Here is a 22,148-nt window from a genome sequence, read left to right as displayed (position 1 = left end):
CACCCACAATCATAAAGAATCATCTTTAAACCTTGGGCATCGTAGCAAGTTAAGCATTTTGGTGATTTCCCATTGCTACTATTACCTTTGAATCGTGATAAGATGCACCATAGATTCTAGTGGTCACGGTCGTCCTTCTAGAGGTACCACCTTCATGCGGTTTTGAATTTGTTTCAAAATTGTTGGTACAATAATAACATTCATGCCAACAAGGTTGCCAATGCTGAGAAAGACGTTCTCCCAATTAGTTGCATTCCCCAAAAATGCATCGACATCCTTCATACATTCTTTTATTTCTAAGACCAATTGACCACGTGCTCATTGTGCTTGAGTTCCAAATTCATCATACAATTAAAGAATCTATAAACAATATACAATTGAAACATGAAATGCAACATCAATATAATTTATGATTAATTTAAATAGTTTTTCACCAAATAGCTCAATTAACCACTCAATATTGATGAAGTGATTTCAGAGAGACGAATAGTTTCTAAAGTTCTTGACGCTCTTGCAAATTCATATCAAGGTCGTACCACTACAATAAGGCTTCTTACAAGATGTGAAGTGAGATTGATGCTATTCATGCTATGTCCGTCCAAATGTCGTTGTATGGAGTGTGGGGTGGCAATATCTCACTTTTGCATGGAATTAAATAGAGAAAATGTTCAAAATGTTCTTATGTAGACAATTGGGGGCAAATTTTCAACATCCTACCTCATCATGCTATTAGAAACAAGTGCTCAACCTAAGGAGGTAGTAGCCATGGAAAGTGTATACTAATATATCACAAAAGTCAAGAATATGCTTGATCATTGGTTGTCCAAACAAGCTCGGAACATAGGATGCAAAAAACTAATAAGAGCAAAATCTTATCATTTGGTTGGGTGCTTGATTTTATGATATTGTTTAAGAGATAGGGGGCAAACGATCTATTGGAGTTCTCATGTAATGCTATGAATTATGTGCTCATTGAGGATAGATTATTGGAGGCACTAAGAATGAATCGGCAAGATGCTAAAATCTTAAATTTGGAATATTATATTGCAAATATTAACCCCCCAATATTGGCCCCAACACAAGGAAAAATATTAAAATGAGGCCCATCCAATCACATCTCAATACCCCATGAGTCTTGGCTCTTGGGAGCCTCCACATTCACACAAGTTAGGTGTTGAGCTAGCATTATGGCATCATCATGCAAACATGAAGATATGCAAGGTATGCAGTGCTCTGTGTATAAGGTAATTCATGAGAAATATGATGACTTGTTAATGGTATTTGGCAATGGTTCAATTTGAATTGAACCAAACCGAACCACAAAATCATGGCTTAACAGTTTAAACTATTCAATTCAATTCAAGGTCAAGGTCAAGGTTTTTGTAAACGGTTCAATTTGGGGGTCAACCGTTCCATTTGGTTGAAATTCAAGTTGTTGTAAAATATGTGATTTGGGTGTCGATTGTTTAGTTCAGTTCAGTTTGAACCTTGACCGACTTAACAACTTTTTGTTTAAATGGTTTGAACAATTTAGAATTGACACTTGTGTATTAATTTATTATTATTATTTTGAACAACCTTTTAATTGAAGCCTAATTATGACATTTTAAGAAAAATCTTTAAATTTTTGAGTTTTTGAATTTTGACCTAACTTGAAAACCGAAACCAAACTACAAACCCACAAGTTTAATGGTTTAAGTGTTTGGTTTGAGCTTAGATTTTTTATAATGGTTTGATTTGAGCAGTTTCGATGTAAACGGTTTTGGTTTAAACAATTTCATGGTTTAGTTTGGTTTGGTTCAGTTTAAGTTTCAATTTGTTTCAATGGTACAGTTTTAAATAACCTCCTTAGGAAGGAATCACATACAAGATGATATGTGATTTGGTCAGATAGGTCAAATTTGGCATCATCATGGACGGTAAAATTTCTATTCCATTCTATTCAATTCTCTCTTGGCTTGGTACTTTAGACCATAGCTTTTCAGTTTAAGTTTCAATTTGTTTCAATGGTACAGTTTTAAATAACCTCCTTAGGAAGGAATCACATACAAGATGATATGTGATTTGGTCGGATAGGTCAAATTTGGCATCATCATGGACGATAAAATTTCTATTCCATTCTATTCAATTCTCTCTTGGCTTGGTACTTTAGACCATAGCTTTTCAATTTAAGTTTCAATTTGTTTCAATGGTACAGTTTTAAATAACCTCCTTAGGAAGGAATCACATACAAGATGATATGTGATTTGGTCGGATAGGTCAAATTTGGCATCATCATGGACGATAAAATTTCTATTCCATTCTATTCAATTCTCTCTTGGCTTGGTACTTTAGACCATAGCCTCAAAAGTCATAAAATTGAGAGACCTGAATTTCAATCTTCACCATGGGTTAGGCCCCATCTCATAGATCACAATCGATCTCTTATGGATGTTAAAAAGATATCTATATATAGATAGATCTCTATTTGAAAACATATTCTTGTTCAAATGCATCACATTCCTCTTTCATTTCAAGGATTGATGAAAAGTTCATTTTTGCTCCTGTCTAAAGACATCTCTTCATTACCCCAATCTATAAGCTAATGCAATTGCAGTGTTTGCCTTCTCATGCAAGTTTATTACTTTCAATGCCTACAATTATTCCCATTGCCTACAGTCAAGAGGCGTAAATGAAAATGTGGAACTTGTTCATGTGAACACACCACAAGGTCCATTGTTTTTACTTCCACCTCATCAAAGAGCAAGTCAACTATAAAATCCAACAGAAATGGACAGGTCATGAATTTGGACAGAAAAATGGCCATTTCCAATGGATTTTTTTTTACGATAAAGAGATCATTGTTGTAGGCAAAGCAACTTTCTCAAGCATTTTTCGAGATAGCCCAAGAGAGCACAATAACACCTTTCTGATATGTGCACACGTGAGAACCACAAAACGACGTAAACAAAAGAACACCTCTAATAATTTAGAAGAGAATACTTAACGCGTAAAAAGATCCTGCTCTTTTCCACACATAGCTTCGCACCAGTAACCAACCAGTGCCCGGGTAAATTCTCGGGCCCTCGCATTAACTCGGTTGTATCAACAAACTTCGAAAGCTTTTGGGTCACATGTGTGGTGGTGGCCGTTGCTGCAGTCGAGAGATTTGCATCTGCCTTCGACTTAAGAAGAGGTAGTTGCTGTCCCAAAGGCTCAGGTGAATGCTCCCATACAGATCTCCTTATAGTACATCCCGGAACCTTGGAGTAAAGAAGCTTCAAATGCAGTACACTTTTGAGTCTGAAATCCCATACACCGAGTTGTGCCCCCGTGACAATATAAGCTCCCGATGCATCTCCAAGCCATGTTTGATTGAACTCGACTGGCGCAGTGCTAATATGTGCGAAGTTATTCCACCGCAGGGGTTCAAACCATCTACTATCTTGCTCTTCAGGTCCATGCCATTTAGGAGCACCAATAGGAACATAAGGATTCCAGTGTGGCTCAAGTATCTTTGGAAGCACAGAGAGGTGTTGCACGTGCACTGCGAGCCGGTTTAATTTCACGCCTTCCAGGCATAAACGGAGCCCAGTAACTGGCTTCCTGCCAACCGAAACCTGAATTTGTCAAAATAGAAACACATCCATCAGCTTATATGACGATAGAAAATATATAATTGTGTGGATCTAAATGTATGCTACCACAATGCGAAACCTCCTTAAAATTGCCAGTATATTTGCCAAAAAGAATTACAAATGTCACAAACATTTGATGTAGCATCAAAATGCCACTCTTTCTGCAATGTACAGAGAGTTATCCGTGGCATAAAGCAAAAAGGGTGGAATTTTGGCAAATACATAGGAATTTGTGGCATGTTTGTTACATTTCAGTAAATACATGTCTGCAAATTTTGCTCAAATAGATGGATGTCCAAATGTATGCATGATAATAGAAGTTGTGTTAATACATCAGTCTTCTTAATAATAATTAGGCTGTTAAAATAAGTGTGTCATATACAGCATATATTTGTGCTCTATTGTATTGCATGACCTGCTCTGTACTGATGAAGAGCTTGGGCCCCATAAGGCTGAATTGCAACGATGGGCATACGGGTTCCTTTCTTGAAGAACCAACTTGACTAGCAACCGGTGCCCAGGCCCGTGGAATTCTAAACTCAAAGAAGTAACGCAATTCCTCTAAAGGAGGTTTATCTGCACAAAGAAGTTACCACTTCTTAAGACCAGAAATATTCATGCTAAATTCAAAGGAATGTTCATAATTTCCCCTCGTCTACAAAAAGTACAAAGCTAGAATTATTAAGAGTGTAAATGCGCGAGTGTTTGAACATAGAAATCAATATCAAGGTGACTGCCATTTCTTCGTGTTACATCTGTAGGCATAATTTTGAGTATTGACTTACAAGTGAGGTAAGCTTCAATTGCACACTCTAGATTTTCTTGGGCAGGTCCACGTTCAAGTAATGAAGTAATGGATACAAATGACATGGATAAGACATCTGGATTGGACTTTATAGTTTTTCTCCATTTACCATGGTCTTGAATTAGATCATTACCACCTCGTCTCCTGTATATCACGGTGACATCCTGCAAAAGAAATGATGAAACGTGGTTACATTCTCCATCCTACATGGACTGAACTTTCAGAAAATATTTACTTCTTTTCCTGCAAGAGATGATGAGCCATCAGTAGGTAGGGGCTGATGTCGGGATTTTGGGCTTGTAACCACAATCTGATCATCCAAAGTAGGTCAGACAAAATATTCCACAAATCGGTTTAGAGAATTACAGATACTTCTTATAATATGAAAAGCAAATGGCAATATGATTGCATACCCTATCATTTTTATCCAATGTATTGTTTTCACGGCCTTCAAGCCTGGCTTCCACTAGGTCGTGCAAAAGTCCCTCCATTTCATGCTTTGTCGAAGTAGATGATTGGTGTTGTTTTACATATATAGCATCCTTACCACCCACTTCTACACTTATAATTACATGAGTACCATATTTTTCTATAAAACTGCAATGATCACAAAACTACTAAATCAAATTGGTTATTGATTCATTTAAATACAACATTTGAAGGGTGCTATCTATAATGACCTTGCTAAAGCAGCTGGATCCCATGAGGTAGGCACAGCTTTCTTCACTTCTTTGCACAATATAAAAGGCGGCTTTAGATATACACTATACAAAGGAATGACCCAGCCATCAACACCAAGTCCCTTTACTTGTAAGGAATCAACTTGCCATGAACCTGAGAAGTTAAACATTGCATTGAACATGCCTAATGGAGTCTTTCCTGGCAGCCCTGCTTTCTTGTTGAAGAGTTTCGACATCTGTTAAAAAAAATAGAAGTGTGTAAAACTACTTTATCACAATTTTGAACCATATGAGATTGCTAATTTTCTCAGCCCTTATCCCAAGTAAAGTCTTTAGATGATGCTTTCGAAGCATAGAAGAAACTTAGGGAGCTATTTCCAAGCATAATGCTTTCCCAACTTAGGGATGTGAATAAAGCTTTATGTGCAGGCCAACCAAAAAAACTGATCCTAACACTAATAAGAGTGTGATGCGGTCAGTATACTGTATGGATGGGTGGATATTAGACACCACAATCTCCCCTCACAAGTATCTCATGTCATCTTCCTGCGTACCTAGGAAATATGTGCCCCCTGTCAAATTACATCAAAGTCCACAAACATGGACCCGTGCAAAGACCATTTCTAACAAGGACGTAAGATACTGATACATCATCAAAGTATACAATGTGAATCAACACATTAACTGTTTCTAACAAGAAAATACCACAATTGTGGACTACAAAGTATATCATGTGAATCAATACATAGACTGTTTCTAAATATGTGGAGACCACAATGGTGCATTACAAAGTGGCACACCTCATCAAAGTACATTATCTGAATCAACACATTGACTGTTTCTAAAATGTAGCGACCACAATTGTGCATTACAAAATGGCAAACGTCATCGAAGCACACAATGTGAATTGATACATAGAAATGTTCTAACATGCAAAGAACATGACTGTGAATTGATTAAGCCACATATTCATCGAAGTCCACAGATATGATGAATGCACATCGATGCATAGACCTTTTCAAGCATGAAAATACCACAAATGTGGGTTATCTCATCCAGATACACATACATGGCCAACACGAATCAACACATAGACTGTTTCTAATGTGAAAAGACCATAATGAATTATAACATGATACATAAGTTGTCAAAGGGCACAATTTGAACCAATGCAGAGACTACTTCGAACACACAAACACAACAATAACTGACTATTGTGAATTACTGAGCAACACACCCATCAAAATCCATAATGTCATTTATTGCAAAGTGGTACATACCTAGTCAAAGTGCATAATTTGAAGCAACGCAGAGACTATTTTGAGCACGCATACAAAACAAAAACCCAAAATTATCAATTACAGAGCAACACATCTCATCAAAATCCACAGTGCGAATCAATATAGAGAACATTTATAACAAGAAAGGACAACAACCCTACTGCAACATGCCTCATCAAAGTCCAAAAATCCAATCGTATTTCGTGAAGGCTTCTCATCGCGTACATGGACATCTGAAAGAACTCCCGGAATGCAAAAACCTCCGGGAAAGTCAAGATCACGGCGGTTATCTTCATCAGTGGTGGTGAGAATCCTTGTTCCAGCCACTCCTTTACAATACAGCAAACGCATATCACAAGTCACATCAAAGCCTCGACCAAGAGCTTGTACAGCACTCAGAGCAGCAGAGACGGCGCCTCCTTCTCTTCCATTATCATCAATCCCTGCCATAGCCTGATCATGACATTAAGGTTTGATGAATTCTACTGCAGAGCAAACACTTCCCAATGACTAAGTTTAGAAGAATTGTGCCGCAGAAACAGATCACACCAGCAGCTCAGGGAGGCCTTCGTCTTTCATCTGCGTTTTTTTCTCTTCTGTCTCCGTTTTTGTTTTGAGTACTCAGCCTGAGTCAATGCGGAGATCTGGAAAAGGTTTGGATGTGCGTCTGATCTAGCTTTTTTCAAAGTCCCACGAGACCTTGACTTTGCACGGTCTTGTTTGACTAAGACTTTTTATTTATTTTTGACCAAACACTAAAGCGACCAACCTTTTTGAGCTTACAAAGACCAGATTCCATGTGTGTCTTTTTCCCGCTCCTCTTTGCCGGATTCCATGTGTCTTACTTAGTTCTCTCTCGAGTCTCTATCACATACAAACTTTGTGCTTCCAATGTATGAATACCCTTTTAGGAAGGACACACATATCAAGAACACGTATACTCTGGTCCTAAATGTCAAAACCGGCCATTTATGGATGATAAAAACAAAAATCTAAAATCTCTCTATTTGTTTTTATCGTAACTACCTTACCGTAGTGGTAAGTTGTTACACTACTAGCCTTACATCTTGAGTTTGAGACTCAATTTCCTCTCTATCTCTCTCTCTCAATAAATATATCTTTCATTATGAACGAAAAAGCACCACCATGATTACCTTGGTGATAAGTTGTTACATTACTAGCCCTAGGTCTTGGGTTCGAGGCCCAATTCTCTCTCTCACTCACTCTCTCTCTCTCTCTCATAAATAATGTCTTCCATCAGGAATGAAGAAACACCACCCACTCTACACACCACGTGACTAACTTGCAACAAAATATTGAACTCTTGGGATCTAAATACTACTCAAGTCAATCCCGCTCTACATGGCAATTTAGATGTCGAATATAATGAAATGTTACCTTGTACAGTTGTCTCTCTTCATCGTTAAGATTCCATGAGTTCTCTAACCCTATCAACTACCACAAATGTCTTAATTTACTAGATGCCACTATGGAATGTAGCCATTGAAGCCATGATCTTATGGTCTCTGTTGGGCAACCTTACCAACTATGCTACATCCATTTGTCTTTTGTACGTCTCGTCTTGTACTTCTCTGTGTATTTTAATGCTTTGTTTTAATGTACCCACCACCCCCCATACCCATAATTCACGTTGTTGACCTCCTAAGGATAGCAACAATATATCTTCATCATGATTCATCTATCTCTGTCTTGATTTGGTCTAAGTACTTCAATAGTTGAAAGACTCTACACACCTAATGATCTAGATCTAGATCTATCTTGTAATTAGATTACCCTAGTGGTAAGTTGTTACACTACAAGCACTACCTCTTGGGTTTGAAACCCAAATTTCTCACCTCTTTATTATATACTTTATACATATCTCTTAATTCACTAGATGGCATTGTAGAATGTAGGGGTTGAACCCATGACCTCCTAGTCTCCATTGGGCAACTACGGTCCTTTAAGCATAACACAACCATCTTAATCATAATATTATTTTCTCACTTTATCTCTCTCTCTCTCTCTCTCTCTCTCTCTCTCTCTCTCTCTCTCTCTCTCTCTCTCTCTCTCTCTCTCCTATATCACAATCGGCCGCTTGTGAACATTAAAATGATGGTAAATCTCAATGCAGTACCATCATGCTCAAGTAAAACCAATAGATTGGGGATACCTACATGAAAATCACAATGACATGCCCACCCACATATTTTCACCCCCATGTTGTTTAATGCAATAGGGGCAATCATTTATATTGTATACGAGAATGAAGGTTGGAGAGGATTGAGTATCCACACACTTTGTTCTTTTTGAGATATAGGGATCTCAAATTTGAAAACGATGCTTATTCCGAGAGGACTAGCGACAAATAATTGTATCCAATCTCGAATATATGAGTGACGTTCTCGTGAACGTGTTCACACTAGGGATACAAAGTGGAAGGAGTCAACCTTTTATGCCAACAAGGATTATGTACAACAATTTGCAACCCCACTCATTACCTTAATTAGGACAAAAGGAAATAGCTTATGATGCTCACTCTCTTCCATACTCATAATCAAGATTCTAAATTTTAGAACAATGTTCGGAAAGGATTAGGTTGGTCAAACCCCATTCACATGTTCAAACTATGACTCGAAGATTTCACGATCATCTGATTATGCTTCCCATTTTTTATAACTACATGCACCAACCTCACATTGTTATCAACCACTCTTAGGTTCATGTCCTAAGTTTTGGCTAATACATGGCAACCTTTTGCTTCTCTTTCCTCGATCTTATATGCACGCAAAAACAAGGACTACCAAATGTACTCGTTGGTCCATCCAAAGGATCTCTCCCTTTATAGAGTGTAAACATCTGAGTTGTATGACCATTTAGAACTATGTCCTATTGATGGATCGTTGATGCAAAGCATTACACAACGCAACGCATCACTTAACACAAACTAGAAGCTCAAAGTTGACTTAGTTAAAGAATTTTCATCGTAGACAATTAGAATATCAAATGTTTCCCAATGATGATAATGATACAAGAAATACGATATAAGAACAATCATGTCATAAACATAACCACTTCTTTGTTACAACATGCAATACTCATACAAGATTGGTGGGTCACCATCCCATTGTTCAATTTCAAAATTCTAAGCATTGATTAACTTATTATCACTTTTAGCCTAAAAAAATGGCACTCCCCTCTTTTAAGGAGTGTTTACTTCGTATATAAAACCTATCCTATTATTTATTATACACTCCATAAACTTCTAACCATGCACACACCCATTGGAATTACCATTATTGTCAATGGCTTTGAGCCTCTCATTCTCTCAAATTATCATATCATTGTTTCATACTACTCTAATTGGCATTGGCTTGGTGGTTTACACCATAGCATCAAAGACATAATATTTTGAGAACCCAAGTTTGATCCTAGCCATGGGCAAGGCCCCACCCAATAATTTATAATTGATGTCTCTATGGAAGTTAAAAAAAAGATATATAACTATCTTACAACAAGGGAATTTGACGACATGTTTTTGACATAATATATTGTTCTCTACACGAAGGGATGATTGTGCCATACACTTTTAAGAACTTTCATGTATCCAAACACTATATAATATATTGTCGTGCTCTACACAAAGGGATGATCATGTCATATGTTTCTAAGAAATTTCATTTTTCTCGACACTACAATATTTTTGTAACTATGAGTATTGGTACATCTCTCATGATTCAACATTGATTTAAGAATTTTCAAAGAGTTGGTGGTGGCACAAGCACATCCATGTGAGTTTACAGACTTGGTTGGTTCCATATCAATAGGGACATATCTCTTAATTCACTACATGCCATTGTGGAATGTAGGGGTTGAACCCATGATCACATGTTCTCTATTGGGCAACCTTACCAAGTGAGTTACATCCATTTGGGCTTTGTGATAAATCAAGACATTGTGGAATGTAGGGGTTGAACCCATGATCACCTGTTCTCTATTGGGCAACCTTACCATTTGAGTTACTCCTTTCATTGTAATTCACTTACCTTACAAGTAAGTTTTTAGACTTCTAGCACTATGTATTGGGTTTGAAAGTCAAATTTCTCACCTCTATATTATTCCATAAATATCTAATTTAGCATATGCCATTGTGGAATGTCGGGGTTGAACCACGAGCTTTTGATCTCCATTAACCCCGAGTTTTTGATCTCCATTTGGCAACTCTCTCTATTTTGTTCTATCGTAATTAGCTTACCATAATGGTGTCATTAGACAACTAGCACTACGTCTTGGGTATGAAACCCAATTTTATCACATCTCTATTATTCTATAATTCCGTACATATCTCCTAATTTACTAGATGCCATGGGTATGAAACCCAATTTTATCACATCTCTATTATTCTATAATTCCATACATATCTCCTAATTTACGAGATGCCAGTGTGGAATGTAGGTTGAACCCATGATAAATTGAGCTACATCCATTTGGCCTCTCTTTTTTACTGTAATTAGCTTACCTTAGTAGTAAGTTAATACCCTACTAGCACTACATCTTGGGTTCAAAACCCAATCTTCTCACCTCTCTATTAATCCATAAATATATCTTAATTTACTAGACGCCACTGTGGAAAGTAGGGATTGAACCCATGACCTCCTGGTCTCTCTCTCTCTCTTTATTATTATCGTAATTAGCTTACCTTAGTGGTAAGTCGATAACACTACAAGCATTGTGTCTTGGGTTTGAAACCCAATTTTCTCACCTCTCTATTATATACTTCATATATATCTCTATTTCACTAGATGCCAGTGTGGAACGTAGGGGTTGAGACGAGTCTCTCTCTCTCTCTCTCTCTCTCTCTCTCTCACACACACACACACACACACCCCCCTCATGTTTGGGATATTTACACGAATACCCCTGGATTGCCAAATCATTAGGACACCGCGTTTCACTGTGGTGCTTCAGCGAGGAAGAGACAAGCAAAAAATTGCAAGCAAACGAGCCGAAAACATGCAAACGCTACATAAGCAAGCATACTCAGTAGTGTGATTCTACGTCAAGAAGGAGCAGAAGGATTTGATTCAACAGAGTTGGTTCTAGTCAGCCACATATTGCTTGCTCTCGGGTATCTTTGTTTTGTTGACACATCTTTCTTTATGTCTTACAATGCATTTTCTCTTATCATAACACAGGAAATCCATCTGTAGCATCGCACAAGTTACCACTAGATCATGAGGTCGGTAACTGAAAGGTTTGGTGATTCTTGGTCAAAAGGAAAACACTTTATTTTTTTGTTCGTTTTTCACAGCTCAAACTGGAGCCATGCCATGTTTTATGTGCATTCTCGTAGCCCCTTAAGTTTTCTTAAAAATTGAACATTAATCCTTTTCTCTGTTGATATGCCAATGTGCCCATTACGATGTTTTATTCAAGAAAAGATGATTATTGTGTGTTTTATTGTTACGTGTTTCTATACAGAGATGTTCAGAGGCACTTGGTTAGCAAAATGTTTTCACTCAGAAAAGATATGCTGGTTAGGCAAAGGATTTGGATGCAAGAGGGAATATAAGTCAGCTCCCTTGCAGGTATGTGGCTTCATTCCAATCCTTTCCAGAAACTTTTAGTGGATATCCAAATTTTGAAACAAATTTTTTGATGAGCCCTTTTTTTCTGTAATAAGAATTTTAGCATCCAATCATGTGTGTAGAATATGTGCACTAACTCGAAGCAAATAAGTTGTGTGTGTTTTAGAAAGAATTGTGGAGGTGGTCGCAACTATTTCCATTCTCATGGTTCAATAGCTTTTGAGCTATTGATATCTTGATTCACAGCTTGTATAAGCATTCTCATGAAACGGCATTTGTTGAAGTGTGCACACCTTGGACTGTAGCTTGTACATGCACATGTTTTATACACTTGCAGACAGGTGGTTGTCATAGATGTTTTTTGACGATGTCGTGATCACAACTTCTGCAAATTAGATCAAATAACAGTGTTTTGTGCATTTGGTGGCCCAAGAAGAGAATATCAATTACTCATTCTGTTGATATCACTCTGAGTGCCTTGATACTCTAGTAATAACTATAATTTGTGCCTATTTTAAACTATCCATATGCCGTAAATGCACCTTCAATACATAAATTGTGCTCTTAATATTTAAATATTTTATTGAGCTAAATCATATTCATCATAATTCACTGGTGTAATAGGAACGAAAGATGATTGATAGAAAACAAATCCATGTAAAGGGTGGTAATGGAGGGGATGGCTGCACAAGCTTTAGAAAGAGCAGGCATGATCGATTCGGGGAAGCTGACGGTATGATCTTATCAAAACTTGTTTAGTTTTTATTTTTTAACTTGCCTCTTTACATGACCATTGTTGCTTGTATGCTTCTCAGGTGGACGTGGAGGTAGAGGTGGTGATGTTGTGTTTTTATGCACAGATGAGATTTGGGACTACAGTCACCTCCAACACCATTTTGTATGTTCAAACTTCCGTGCCCTATTCTAGAGAACCTCCAATTCTTAAAGAGTATAATAATTATAGAATTATTGTAAAATAGCTGTAATATTTTTGGATAGACTTTTTATTTGTGAAAGAAAATAGAATGGATGCCACTTTTTTTGGGCACATCTAGGCCTAAAATTTTATATTAAAGAGCCTTTGGAGTATTTGGGCATTTGTTTGTGGGCCTTTGAGTGTTTGGACTTTTGGCACACGCACTCATATTATATTACTGGCAGGAAAACTCAAAGTGAGGTAAAAAATCACAAAAAATGATTACGATAAAATGAGGATTAGGTCACCATATTCATATAATGACTAGAAACATTCACCAAATATATTCTACTTATATCTTTTGGGACTTAGCAAAAGTATAAAGATTGGCTGAATGAAAACGTGAATTTTGACGTCTCAAAGTAGATGTTGGCAAGAGTTGCATGTGAGAGTTAGGTGGAATGGTGAAAATGAGTTCATTGAACCAGTCAGGGACTCTTGAAACTAGTCTCATGAGTTCATCCACATTTGGTATGGCATGCTTTGATGCATGGGTCATTCTAGTGTTCAATAATTCTGAGTTATTGTGGCAAAATATTATATGATTTAACTTATGCATGATGGAATTTCCTACTACAAGTTAGGACATTGGGAAAGCATGTTTTTCTGTATGACACATTTAGAATCCATTCTTCATGTATTTTCCATCACAAAGGCTGTATTATTAGCATGGTTTTTTTCATGCTTGATGATGCCATGAGTGTGCATTTGGAAATATTTATCATTTAACATAAATTATGCTGGGAAAGAAAGTTAATGGGCCATTTGATATTGCAGAATGCAAAGAATGGAGGGGCAGGTTCTTCAAAAAAACGAATCGGAAGTCGAGGTGAGGACAAGGTACATTCAACTTTCTAACCATGTTCATTTTACCAGTGGAAAGTATATCTGTTCAAAACCTCAAGGATCCAAAACAGCAATAATAATCTTAAATTTTAGTCTCTATCACATAATAACCACGCAAATGTCTATCACTTAATGGCTTTGAATTCATGGCCATCTTCTGAATAACATTTATCCTCTTAGTGGCTATCATCTTCACGGCTTTCTTCTAATTGTTAATGGATCCAATGTATGCATTAACATCCATGCTTGGACATAGACAACATAAGTTGAAATGACATGCATCCATAGCTGACAGTATGCATGAACTATTTGAAACCATTCATACATCTTGAGGTAAGCTTGTCATAGAGAATAATTACACATGGCACTAGTGATTATTATGTCGTGGTTGGTTTTTTGTGGTAGTTGTGGATATGTAATGTGTTTACTTGTTGTGATTACTTGGTTTTTTAGATTATCCGGGTGCCCATGGGAACAGTCATTCACTTGATAGATGGTGAGATTCCATTAATGATCGAAAATGACAAATCATTCAATGCAATTCCACAAAATAATCATAGCACCCAGGAAGAAAACGGGGAGACAGTGCTTGAAGAGCCTCAAAGGTATAGCCATATGCATGATGCAGATGATAGCAATGGGTTGGCTAACAGATCATTCAGTAAATGTCTAGAAAATCACAATAACAATTTGGAAGAAAGGAAGGAGCACATGATAGAAGAGCCCCAAAAGCATAGCAAAATGCATGAAGCTGATGATAGTAGTGGGTTATCAAGCTTAGAAGTAGATGATGATGCTAGTGAACTCTCTAATGGTGAAGTTATTGAAGATAGTGAAAGTGACAATGATGACGACGAGGAAGAAGACTCCACTCAAGTTAAAATGAAGCCAAAGTTTGTGGCAGAACTTGTGAAAGCAGGAGAAACCCTTACAGTTGCATTGGGTGGAGAAGGTGGTCGTGGTAATGCATCCATGGCCAGAGGAGTTGGATCAAAAAAGAAACTACCCAGCCGAGAACATGAAGAAGGACATCTGGGAACACATGCGTATCTGGCACTTGAACTCAAAACTATAGCTGATGTAGGATTTGTCGGTGCACCAAATGCTGGAAAAAGTACTCTTTTAGGTGCTATATCTCGAGCCAAACCCAAGGTTGGGCATTATGCTTTTACAACTTTGAGACCTAACTTAGGAAAACTCGAATTTGAAGACTATTTTTCCATTACTGTTGCTGATATCCCGGGGCTTATCAAGGGTGCACACAAGAACGTTGGTCTTGGTCACGACTTTCTAAGGCATGTTGAGAGGACAAAAGTGCTTGCTTTTGTTATAGACTTGTCGGGTGGTAGTGGTAATAATGCTGGTTCTCCGCCATGGATTCAGTTTGAAGACCTAAAATTTGAGCTTGAAATGTATCAACCAGGACTCTCTCATAAGCCCACTATAATAGTTGGTACTAAAATTGATGAAAAAGGGGCCTCAGAGGGTCTTCAAGAGCTGAGGAGTCGGCTGCCTTCTGTGCTTATTGTACCTGTTTGTGCTCCATTAGAACAAGGGATTAATGATCTGCGGCTAGCTTTAAGAGAGCTTGTAACATCAGAGAGTTCCATACTTCATTAATTCTTATTGGGATGTGGAAAATGGCCTAATGAAGCATTCAAAAGTTTATGTAAAAAAAGGTGTTTCATCATCCCAATACAAAGCTGGGGAAAACAACTAAACTTGTCCCTGCCCTGACTATGATTCGTTTAGCTCATGTATGTACTCCCAAGGATCCAAAATAATATTTCAAGGTTGAGAGCTTTTGTCAATATTAACCTTCTAATGTTTATCTTCTATTTAGGTTAGAGGTTCCACTTCTTTATATGGCTGCCCACTGTTGGTTCATATCTAGAGGGCAAGCAGAATATGTGGGTTTTCATGGTTATGAAGAATGGTCCACATAAATGGCAAATGACCTAATGTCATTAGATTAAGGGCATATATATTTCTGATGATTCGTTTAGCTCATGTATGTACTCCCAAGGATCCAAAATAATATTTCAAGGATTAACCTTCTAATGTTTATCTTCTATTTAGGTTAGAGGTTCCACTTCATCTTTATATGGCTGCTCACTGTTGGTTCATATCTAGAGGGCAAGCAGAATATGTGGTTTTCATGGTTATGAAGAATGGTCCACATAAATGGCAAATGACCTAATTACGTATGTCATTAGAGTAAGGGCATATATATTTCTGATGATTCTCCATTACTATTTGCCATTAATATCTCAATCCTCCATTGCATTATACATATATGTATGTCTGAAGAAGCCTTTTTTTTTGTGAGAAAATGCAACATAAGGGCAATATGGAAGAGTTTATTGTCTCAACGATACTTAATTGGTGCTGATATTAGGGGCATCATAGCTGTTTACTCATGAGCTTTTGACGGGCAAATAATGGTGCCACAAAGTGAAAACTTCTTCATATTTTGAATCTTTACAAATGTATGTACATATATCCACCACGTGCTCGTGTCTGACAAATTCTTAAATAAAAGTAAACCAAGTATCTATTTATGGCTAACACTAAATAACATTGAAGGATAAATATACATTGGTCCAATTTGATATTTCAAAGGTCAACAAGAGAAAAGGCTTTCTACAAATTAGTTGTGAAACCAACAATCAACACATAAATACATCACCCACATCAAGTGATTGACAAATACTTAAACATAGATTGAATTTCATATTGATTGTGGTCTACAATAAACACATTGTACAACCAATGCATTCCACATGGCATCAACTTCATCTACCACAGAATCCTTAAAACTTTACCTCCACACAGTCAATTTTTAAAAACTATCGGAATACATTGTAGGATTGTATAAGAGCATTGTGGATTTATAGTCTAAAAAATTTACAACATTGTTATTTGCTAGATATGTATGAATAAAAAATAGGTGAATTGGGAGAACACATATAGATTGAGAGCTATATCTAAGCCATGGTTCCTTGAATTAACAGATTATCCATGGCAAGTAAGTGATTGATTGTGCACATACAATTTGGTGCACTATCTATCTATTCAATATGAGGTCCCCCCTATTCAAACTTGTCTTGGCCATTATCAAGAACAACTTGATTGAAACATGTTCTACAATCATATCTCATCATGCTTGCCCAGGTCAATTGTCTGTATCGTGTTCCTAGTGGCAAAAATGACGGAATTAAAGCATCTCAAAGCATTCTAGTATTGCACATCAGCAAGGGGTGGGTAGGCAAAACGAATGAGATTTTTACCAAAATGCAATGTCCTTTCCTTCTATATGTCTAGACGAGGGATGGGGAGTAGAGACGAGAGTGTGGTGGTTGGTTAGTAATATGTTCTTTTGGTGGAGGCCCATGGGATTTATTAGGGCTTCTCATTGATTGATGAAGAAGGAGGCTGCAAGGTTTTCTTCTTAGAGACCCCCCCACCCCACCCCACCCAACGATAAAACACTGAGACAGACAAACAGACAGACAGACAGACAGATAGACGGACGGACATCGCGGGAGACAACAAAACAGAGAGAAGAGCGCAGACTACTCTCTCTTCTCTCTCAATCTCTGCGCGGAATGGGAAGAACCGAGGAGTATTTGGCGAAGAAGCGGACGAAGGCAGCTCGCAAGCGCCTCAGAAACACTGTCGACTTCTCCACTGGCGTCCAAGCAGCAAGATACAGACGCAAAGTCGGCCGTCGCCGAGCTTGTGAGGTATGCTCAATATTATCCATCTCCCTCTCCGAAATCATGCCTTCTCGAAATGTCCTGCTTAGCTTTTTCATGTTCTCAATCTCTCTCTCTCTCTAGGAAACAAAACCGCGACAATGAATGCCTCATTTGAGAGGCTGAGATCCATCTTCTATGTTGGATTTGTTTCAATTGTGGTTCACTACATTCAGTCAATTGCCACTGAAATTCGGACGTTTAGTCTTCACCATTTTTGGGTGATATTCTATCTACTTTTGTGTGTAAGTTTAGAGTACACGTGTTAAGGACACAACTGATGATTAATCACAAATAGTCATATATTTAGAGGAAAGAAATAGATTAAGGGCAATTTTCCATCCAGCCACATCCGAGCGAAGGAATTGAGATGGATCTTAAACGCCATTAGCATCCCATACCACTGAATATTCCTAAGATTGTAACTTGGATGCAATATCAGGTATGAGTAAGCAGGAGTTTCTGGGTTTTGTGGTTGATCAGGACAATGCCAACTAGATATAAGTGTCAATTTGAACCCTGAATTGCAGTTATTAAAGAAAGTGATATTATTATTTAGCAAAAGATCTCTAAACAAATGAGATCCTTTCAATCAAACACCAAGATGATGTCTGATAAAAAAAGTATCAGAGTTGGCTTTGTCAAAATCATTAATTCAATAAAATGATGTCACATAATTTAGGAATAAATTTGTTATAATAGTGTTTATGACAAAAACAAGGTGAAGGTTTGTACCCTTAACCGTGGACTGGCAATTGACCATGGTAGATATGGTTTGATTGTCTGTAAAGACGAAAAGATTGATCAATTCGAAAAGATAGCTGGTGGTAGAATAGCTGCAACTGTGCAACCAACTGGGATTACACTCTGTAAGTGGTAACTTGCTATAAGAAGGTGGTTCTGCATGTAAAGTTCCATAGCAAATGAACTTAATGATTTTAGTACCAACTCTATTTAAGTTATGGTGGACAATAAAAACTGCATTGGAACTTCTTTCCATAATAGTGGATATCTTGGTAGACAGATTGCAGTAATATCCAAATTACCCCAAGTAGTTTCTCAGATTCTTTTAATGTCTTTAATTTTTTGACTGTAATCATTGCCAATGTAATCCGAACATATCTTTCGGCATGAACGCTTGCCAGGAGTCTAATGCATTCTACAAGAAACAATCCTTGTGATTCTTGTATATGAATCTGGATGTAACAAAGAATCTGATTCCCTCTGCAAGAAGCAATCCCTGTGGTTATTTTTGCATATGAATCTGGATGTAATGTTTGGGCATGAACAACAATATCGAGGAATCTAAAGCATTCTAAAAGAAGCACCCCTTCTTGTATATGAATCTTGACGTAATCGCTAGGCAGGGACAATGATATCTAGGAGTTTAATGCTTTCTACAAGATGAAAATCTTGCCAAAATCTACAGAATACTAAATCTTGAAGGGTGTTTGTTCATTATGCTGTTATTGTATAAGTTGAAGGATTTTTTCTCATTATGCTGTTATTGTGTATGTACTATGTACGTTATTCTTGCTGTGTTCCTTGAAAGAATATGTTCTTTAGGGTATAATTTTTATAGGTTGGCTTTTGGCAAGTTAATATTTGTATGAATTTTCACTATATTCATTCTCGTTTTGGCTGTTTGGTGTTAGAAATTTTCATTCTGTGTGCTGCTAGATATTATGTACTGCAAATTATAAATGGAAATCAAATTATTTTCTATAAAATAAAATTTTCTTGTCTTACTCTGAAGTGCATCTAGATATTGCCCTGCAGAAAATGTAGAGAATATAACAGTTTGTGATTGTTTTACAGGGAATGTGTTATACACTTCCTACTCTTGATGATCCTTTCAATGATCTGTACAAAGAGAAGCTAGGAAATACAAAAGTAAAGAAGAAGGCAGAATATGGAAAGGATGATGTAAAAACTCTTTTGAATGGTAAAGAAAATCCAGACTTAAAAATCAACAGAATAGAAATAAAGGACCTTAAGGCATCGGCGGTCAAACTGCCTCATGTTTCTGGATCCAAGAACTCATCATTTAAAAGAGACCGTAATAATGGACTCAGTGCAAAGAGAAAGCTAGTGAAATGGAGACCAGCTCTTGAAAAGTGCGTGAAGAAGGATGGTTTATGGGCTCCATCTGGAATGGAAACTTTTGAAACAGTGCTATGTGCTCTTGTCAATGCAAACGTGCTAGGGTCTTCAGGAGATGAGGATTATGATATGATTGAACTGAGCATGAATACAAACATGACATCTGTTGTGATGGAGTGGGATAAGCTGTTTTGGGAGGCATGTGGATCTGGCTATGATGTGCTTGCAACTGGAAAAACCTCTAGCAAATATACTGCTGCATGTAGTGTATTAGCTGCTGTATCACATATTTCTGCAAAACGAATTTCTGAGACAGGATGCATAAATCCAATTGTGCTGTTTATTGTGCAGAGCAAAGAATATGCTTCAGAAGTGAGTTTTTTACATTGATTAATGTTGCGGCTAATACTATTAGTAGTAGTATATTTGTTTGGGAAATACATATTTATTCACTCATAAATTAGGTTATAATTCTATTTTAAGATTCTGTTGTTTTTCTTCTTTTTAGGCAAGGAACATTTGTAAGTTGATCAAGCCACATGTAGGTTTTCATGCCGTGAGTTTACACACTGGAACTCCTCTTCAGCATCAAATTGAAGGGTACTGCATCCTTTAAGAGCATGTTAATCGTTAATGGTTGTAATTACAGCGAGCAAACAGCTACAAAGTATGATAGGCCAAAAATTGCAATGCTGATAAATTCTGATCCTGGAAATTATTTTGTTCACAACTTGCTGGTGACTTCTGAACACTTTCTTTGTGTTCTAGGTTATCCCACGTATCACCTGAGATCTTGATTGCAACACCTGAAAGACTTTGCGATCTACTTTCTGCCGGCATTATTTCTATCTCAAATGTTTCTTTCATGGTATGCTATATTTCAATATGCTCTTCTTTGGTATGTGTTTGGTGTATACTAGCTTTCTGTGAAGGGATTCAAGATTGTCCTTCTTTCACATAAATAATTTCTGGAAACCTCGCATGGAGTAGTACCTTACATGTCCAAATTGTATTGCAGATAATAAACGACTTGGAAGAATTGGTTTCTTGTGGCTTTGGAGATCAACTAGAAAGAATAAAATCAAAATTAGGTAAAAATACACAAACTGCTCTATTGAGTAGGGCTATTTCACACAAGTCGTTTGTTACATGTCGAAAATTACTGGTGGGTCACATATTCAGAGTGGCATCAGATGAAAATTTGTTGGAACACAGCGCATGCATAAATCAAAATATACATGTAGTGGTATCAGAAGAAAAGAAATTGCAGAAGGTAGGTATTTCATATATTGCTGTAGACAACTTTGTCCATTGTTTTCTGCATTTCCAGTTATTTGATTGGATATACTATATCCTGTTTGTAAATTGATTCTTTTGATTGCAGTTCCTTAAGTTATTGAAAACACATCATGAGAGCAAACCAACTGATGCTACCTTCGGAGGGAAGCTAGTGCTTTTCCAACAGTCTAAGACACTTATGCAGGTTAAAAGTTCCTTGGAAGAAGCAGGGTATTTAGTGGAATATTTTGCTGGTCAGGATGCCAATAAAGATAACTCAATCCAACTTATCCTAGAGAAGTTTAGGTAAAGTTGAAACTTGCATTGTTTGTGCAACCAACATTGTTTATGTAGTTACTATATGTTAATCTAAGTAACAAGGGAATATGCTTGTAGTTTGTAGGTATTATTGTTGTGTTTGTGAATCGAAGGAAATTATAATACTATGACTACTTTCTTGGTCGATTCTGATTTTGAAATTAATTTGTATCTGCTATCATGCCAATGACATATCCGAGTGTTGTCATATACCTCAACAGGGATGGACAAATAGAGGTGCTTTTATCAATGACAGAAGTTGTGGGCCAAATTGATATTGCCAACGTGGGGACAATTTTCAACTATGAGTTCCCATCAAGTATTGATAAGTACTGTAGGACTTTAACAAGGATGGCTCGTAACACAGCCAATGGCACATTGCATAGTTTTTGTAGCGGAGCAATGGCACCATTGGCACCACAGCTTATTGGAGTATTACAGCAGTGTTTGCAGCCCATACCGCCTTCACTGGAAATGCTCGCAAAAGCAGTCAGAGTAATAAAAGAGCAATCATCCTTTTAAAAATCAAAGCTATTGGATAATAGCTTGTTGAAGTAATAGATCCGTGATTTTATTATCAAATAAAATATTGTGCTGGCTCTATACTTCAAGGAATTTCCATTCAATGCAGAGGAATCCCCTTGAAATTTTGATCTATGAAGGTTTATTTTTTTTTTTGGATTCTATTACTTTGATGAGCTTTAGCTAAACTCCGAGGAATCCGCGTAAAAATTTGTTATACCAAATAGTGTCTACTAGTGGTCCTTTTACTAGTGGCAACACAATTGGAATATGCGTAATGCTTTCATGTTCAATGGTAGACATGGTGTGAAAACCTATGTGAAGAAGTTGAAAGGTATTGTTCGCATGTGGAATTTTTGGATGTTAGAGCATGTGGG

At 37.2% G+C, this 22,148-nt stretch overlaps 2 protein-coding genes across 2 annotated transcripts; one reads left to right on the top strand and one right to left on the bottom strand.

Annotated features, from left to right (window-relative positions):
* Nucleotides 1–2,793: 2,793 nt before the first annotated feature.
* On the bottom strand, nucleotides 2,794–7,006 carry LOC147851902 (MACPF domain-containing protein CAD1-like). Its single transcript, XM_087334457.1, has 7 exons — nucleotides 6,554–7,006; nucleotides 5,103–5,338; nucleotides 4,836–5,019; nucleotides 4,658–4,732; nucleotides 4,403–4,586; nucleotides 4,033–4,193; nucleotides 2,794–3,599 (listed from the first exon to the last, which is right to left on the bottom strand). Exons 1-7 carry the CDS (start codon nucleotides 6,830–6,832, stop codon nucleotides 2,961–2,963), a joined length of 1,758 nt encoding a protein of 585 aa, XP_087190583.1. The 5' UTR covers nucleotides 6,833–7,006; the 3' UTR covers nucleotides 2,794–2,960.
* Nucleotides 7,007–11,333: 4,327 nt separating this feature from the next.
* LOC147851901 (uncharacterized) lies at nucleotides 11,334–22,108 on the top strand. Its single transcript, XM_087334393.1, has 16 exons — nucleotides 11,334–11,510; nucleotides 11,864–11,970; nucleotides 12,595–12,703; nucleotides 12,786–12,868; nucleotides 13,724–13,786; nucleotides 14,246–15,405; nucleotides 15,636–15,728; nucleotides 15,872–15,953; nucleotides 16,743–16,820; nucleotides 17,248–17,538; nucleotides 19,369–20,025; nucleotides 20,162–20,253; nucleotides 20,422–20,521; nucleotides 20,672–20,926; nucleotides 21,038–21,237; nucleotides 21,471–22,108. The coding sequence occupies exons 2-16, from the start codon at nucleotides 11,866–11,868 to the stop codon at nucleotides 21,769–21,771; spliced, it is 3,669 nt and encodes a 1,222-aa protein (XP_087190519.1). The 5' UTR covers nucleotides 11,334–11,510; nucleotides 11,864–11,865; the 3' UTR covers nucleotides 21,772–22,108.
* Nucleotides 22,109–22,148: the final 40 nt, after the last annotated feature.

The sequence above is a fragment of the Azolla caroliniana genome, unplaced genomic scaffold (assembly GCF_043228905.1).
Source record: "Azolla caroliniana isolate FFs.n. ecotype wild unplaced genomic scaffold, voAzoCaro1.0.p SCAF_18, whole genome shotgun sequence".
NCBI lineage: Eukaryota > Viridiplantae > Streptophyta > Polypodiopsida > Salviniales > Salviniaceae > Azolla > Azolla caroliniana.
The sequence above is the reverse complement of the archived record's forward strand: the minus strand, read 5'-3'. Positions and strand labels throughout refer to the sequence as shown.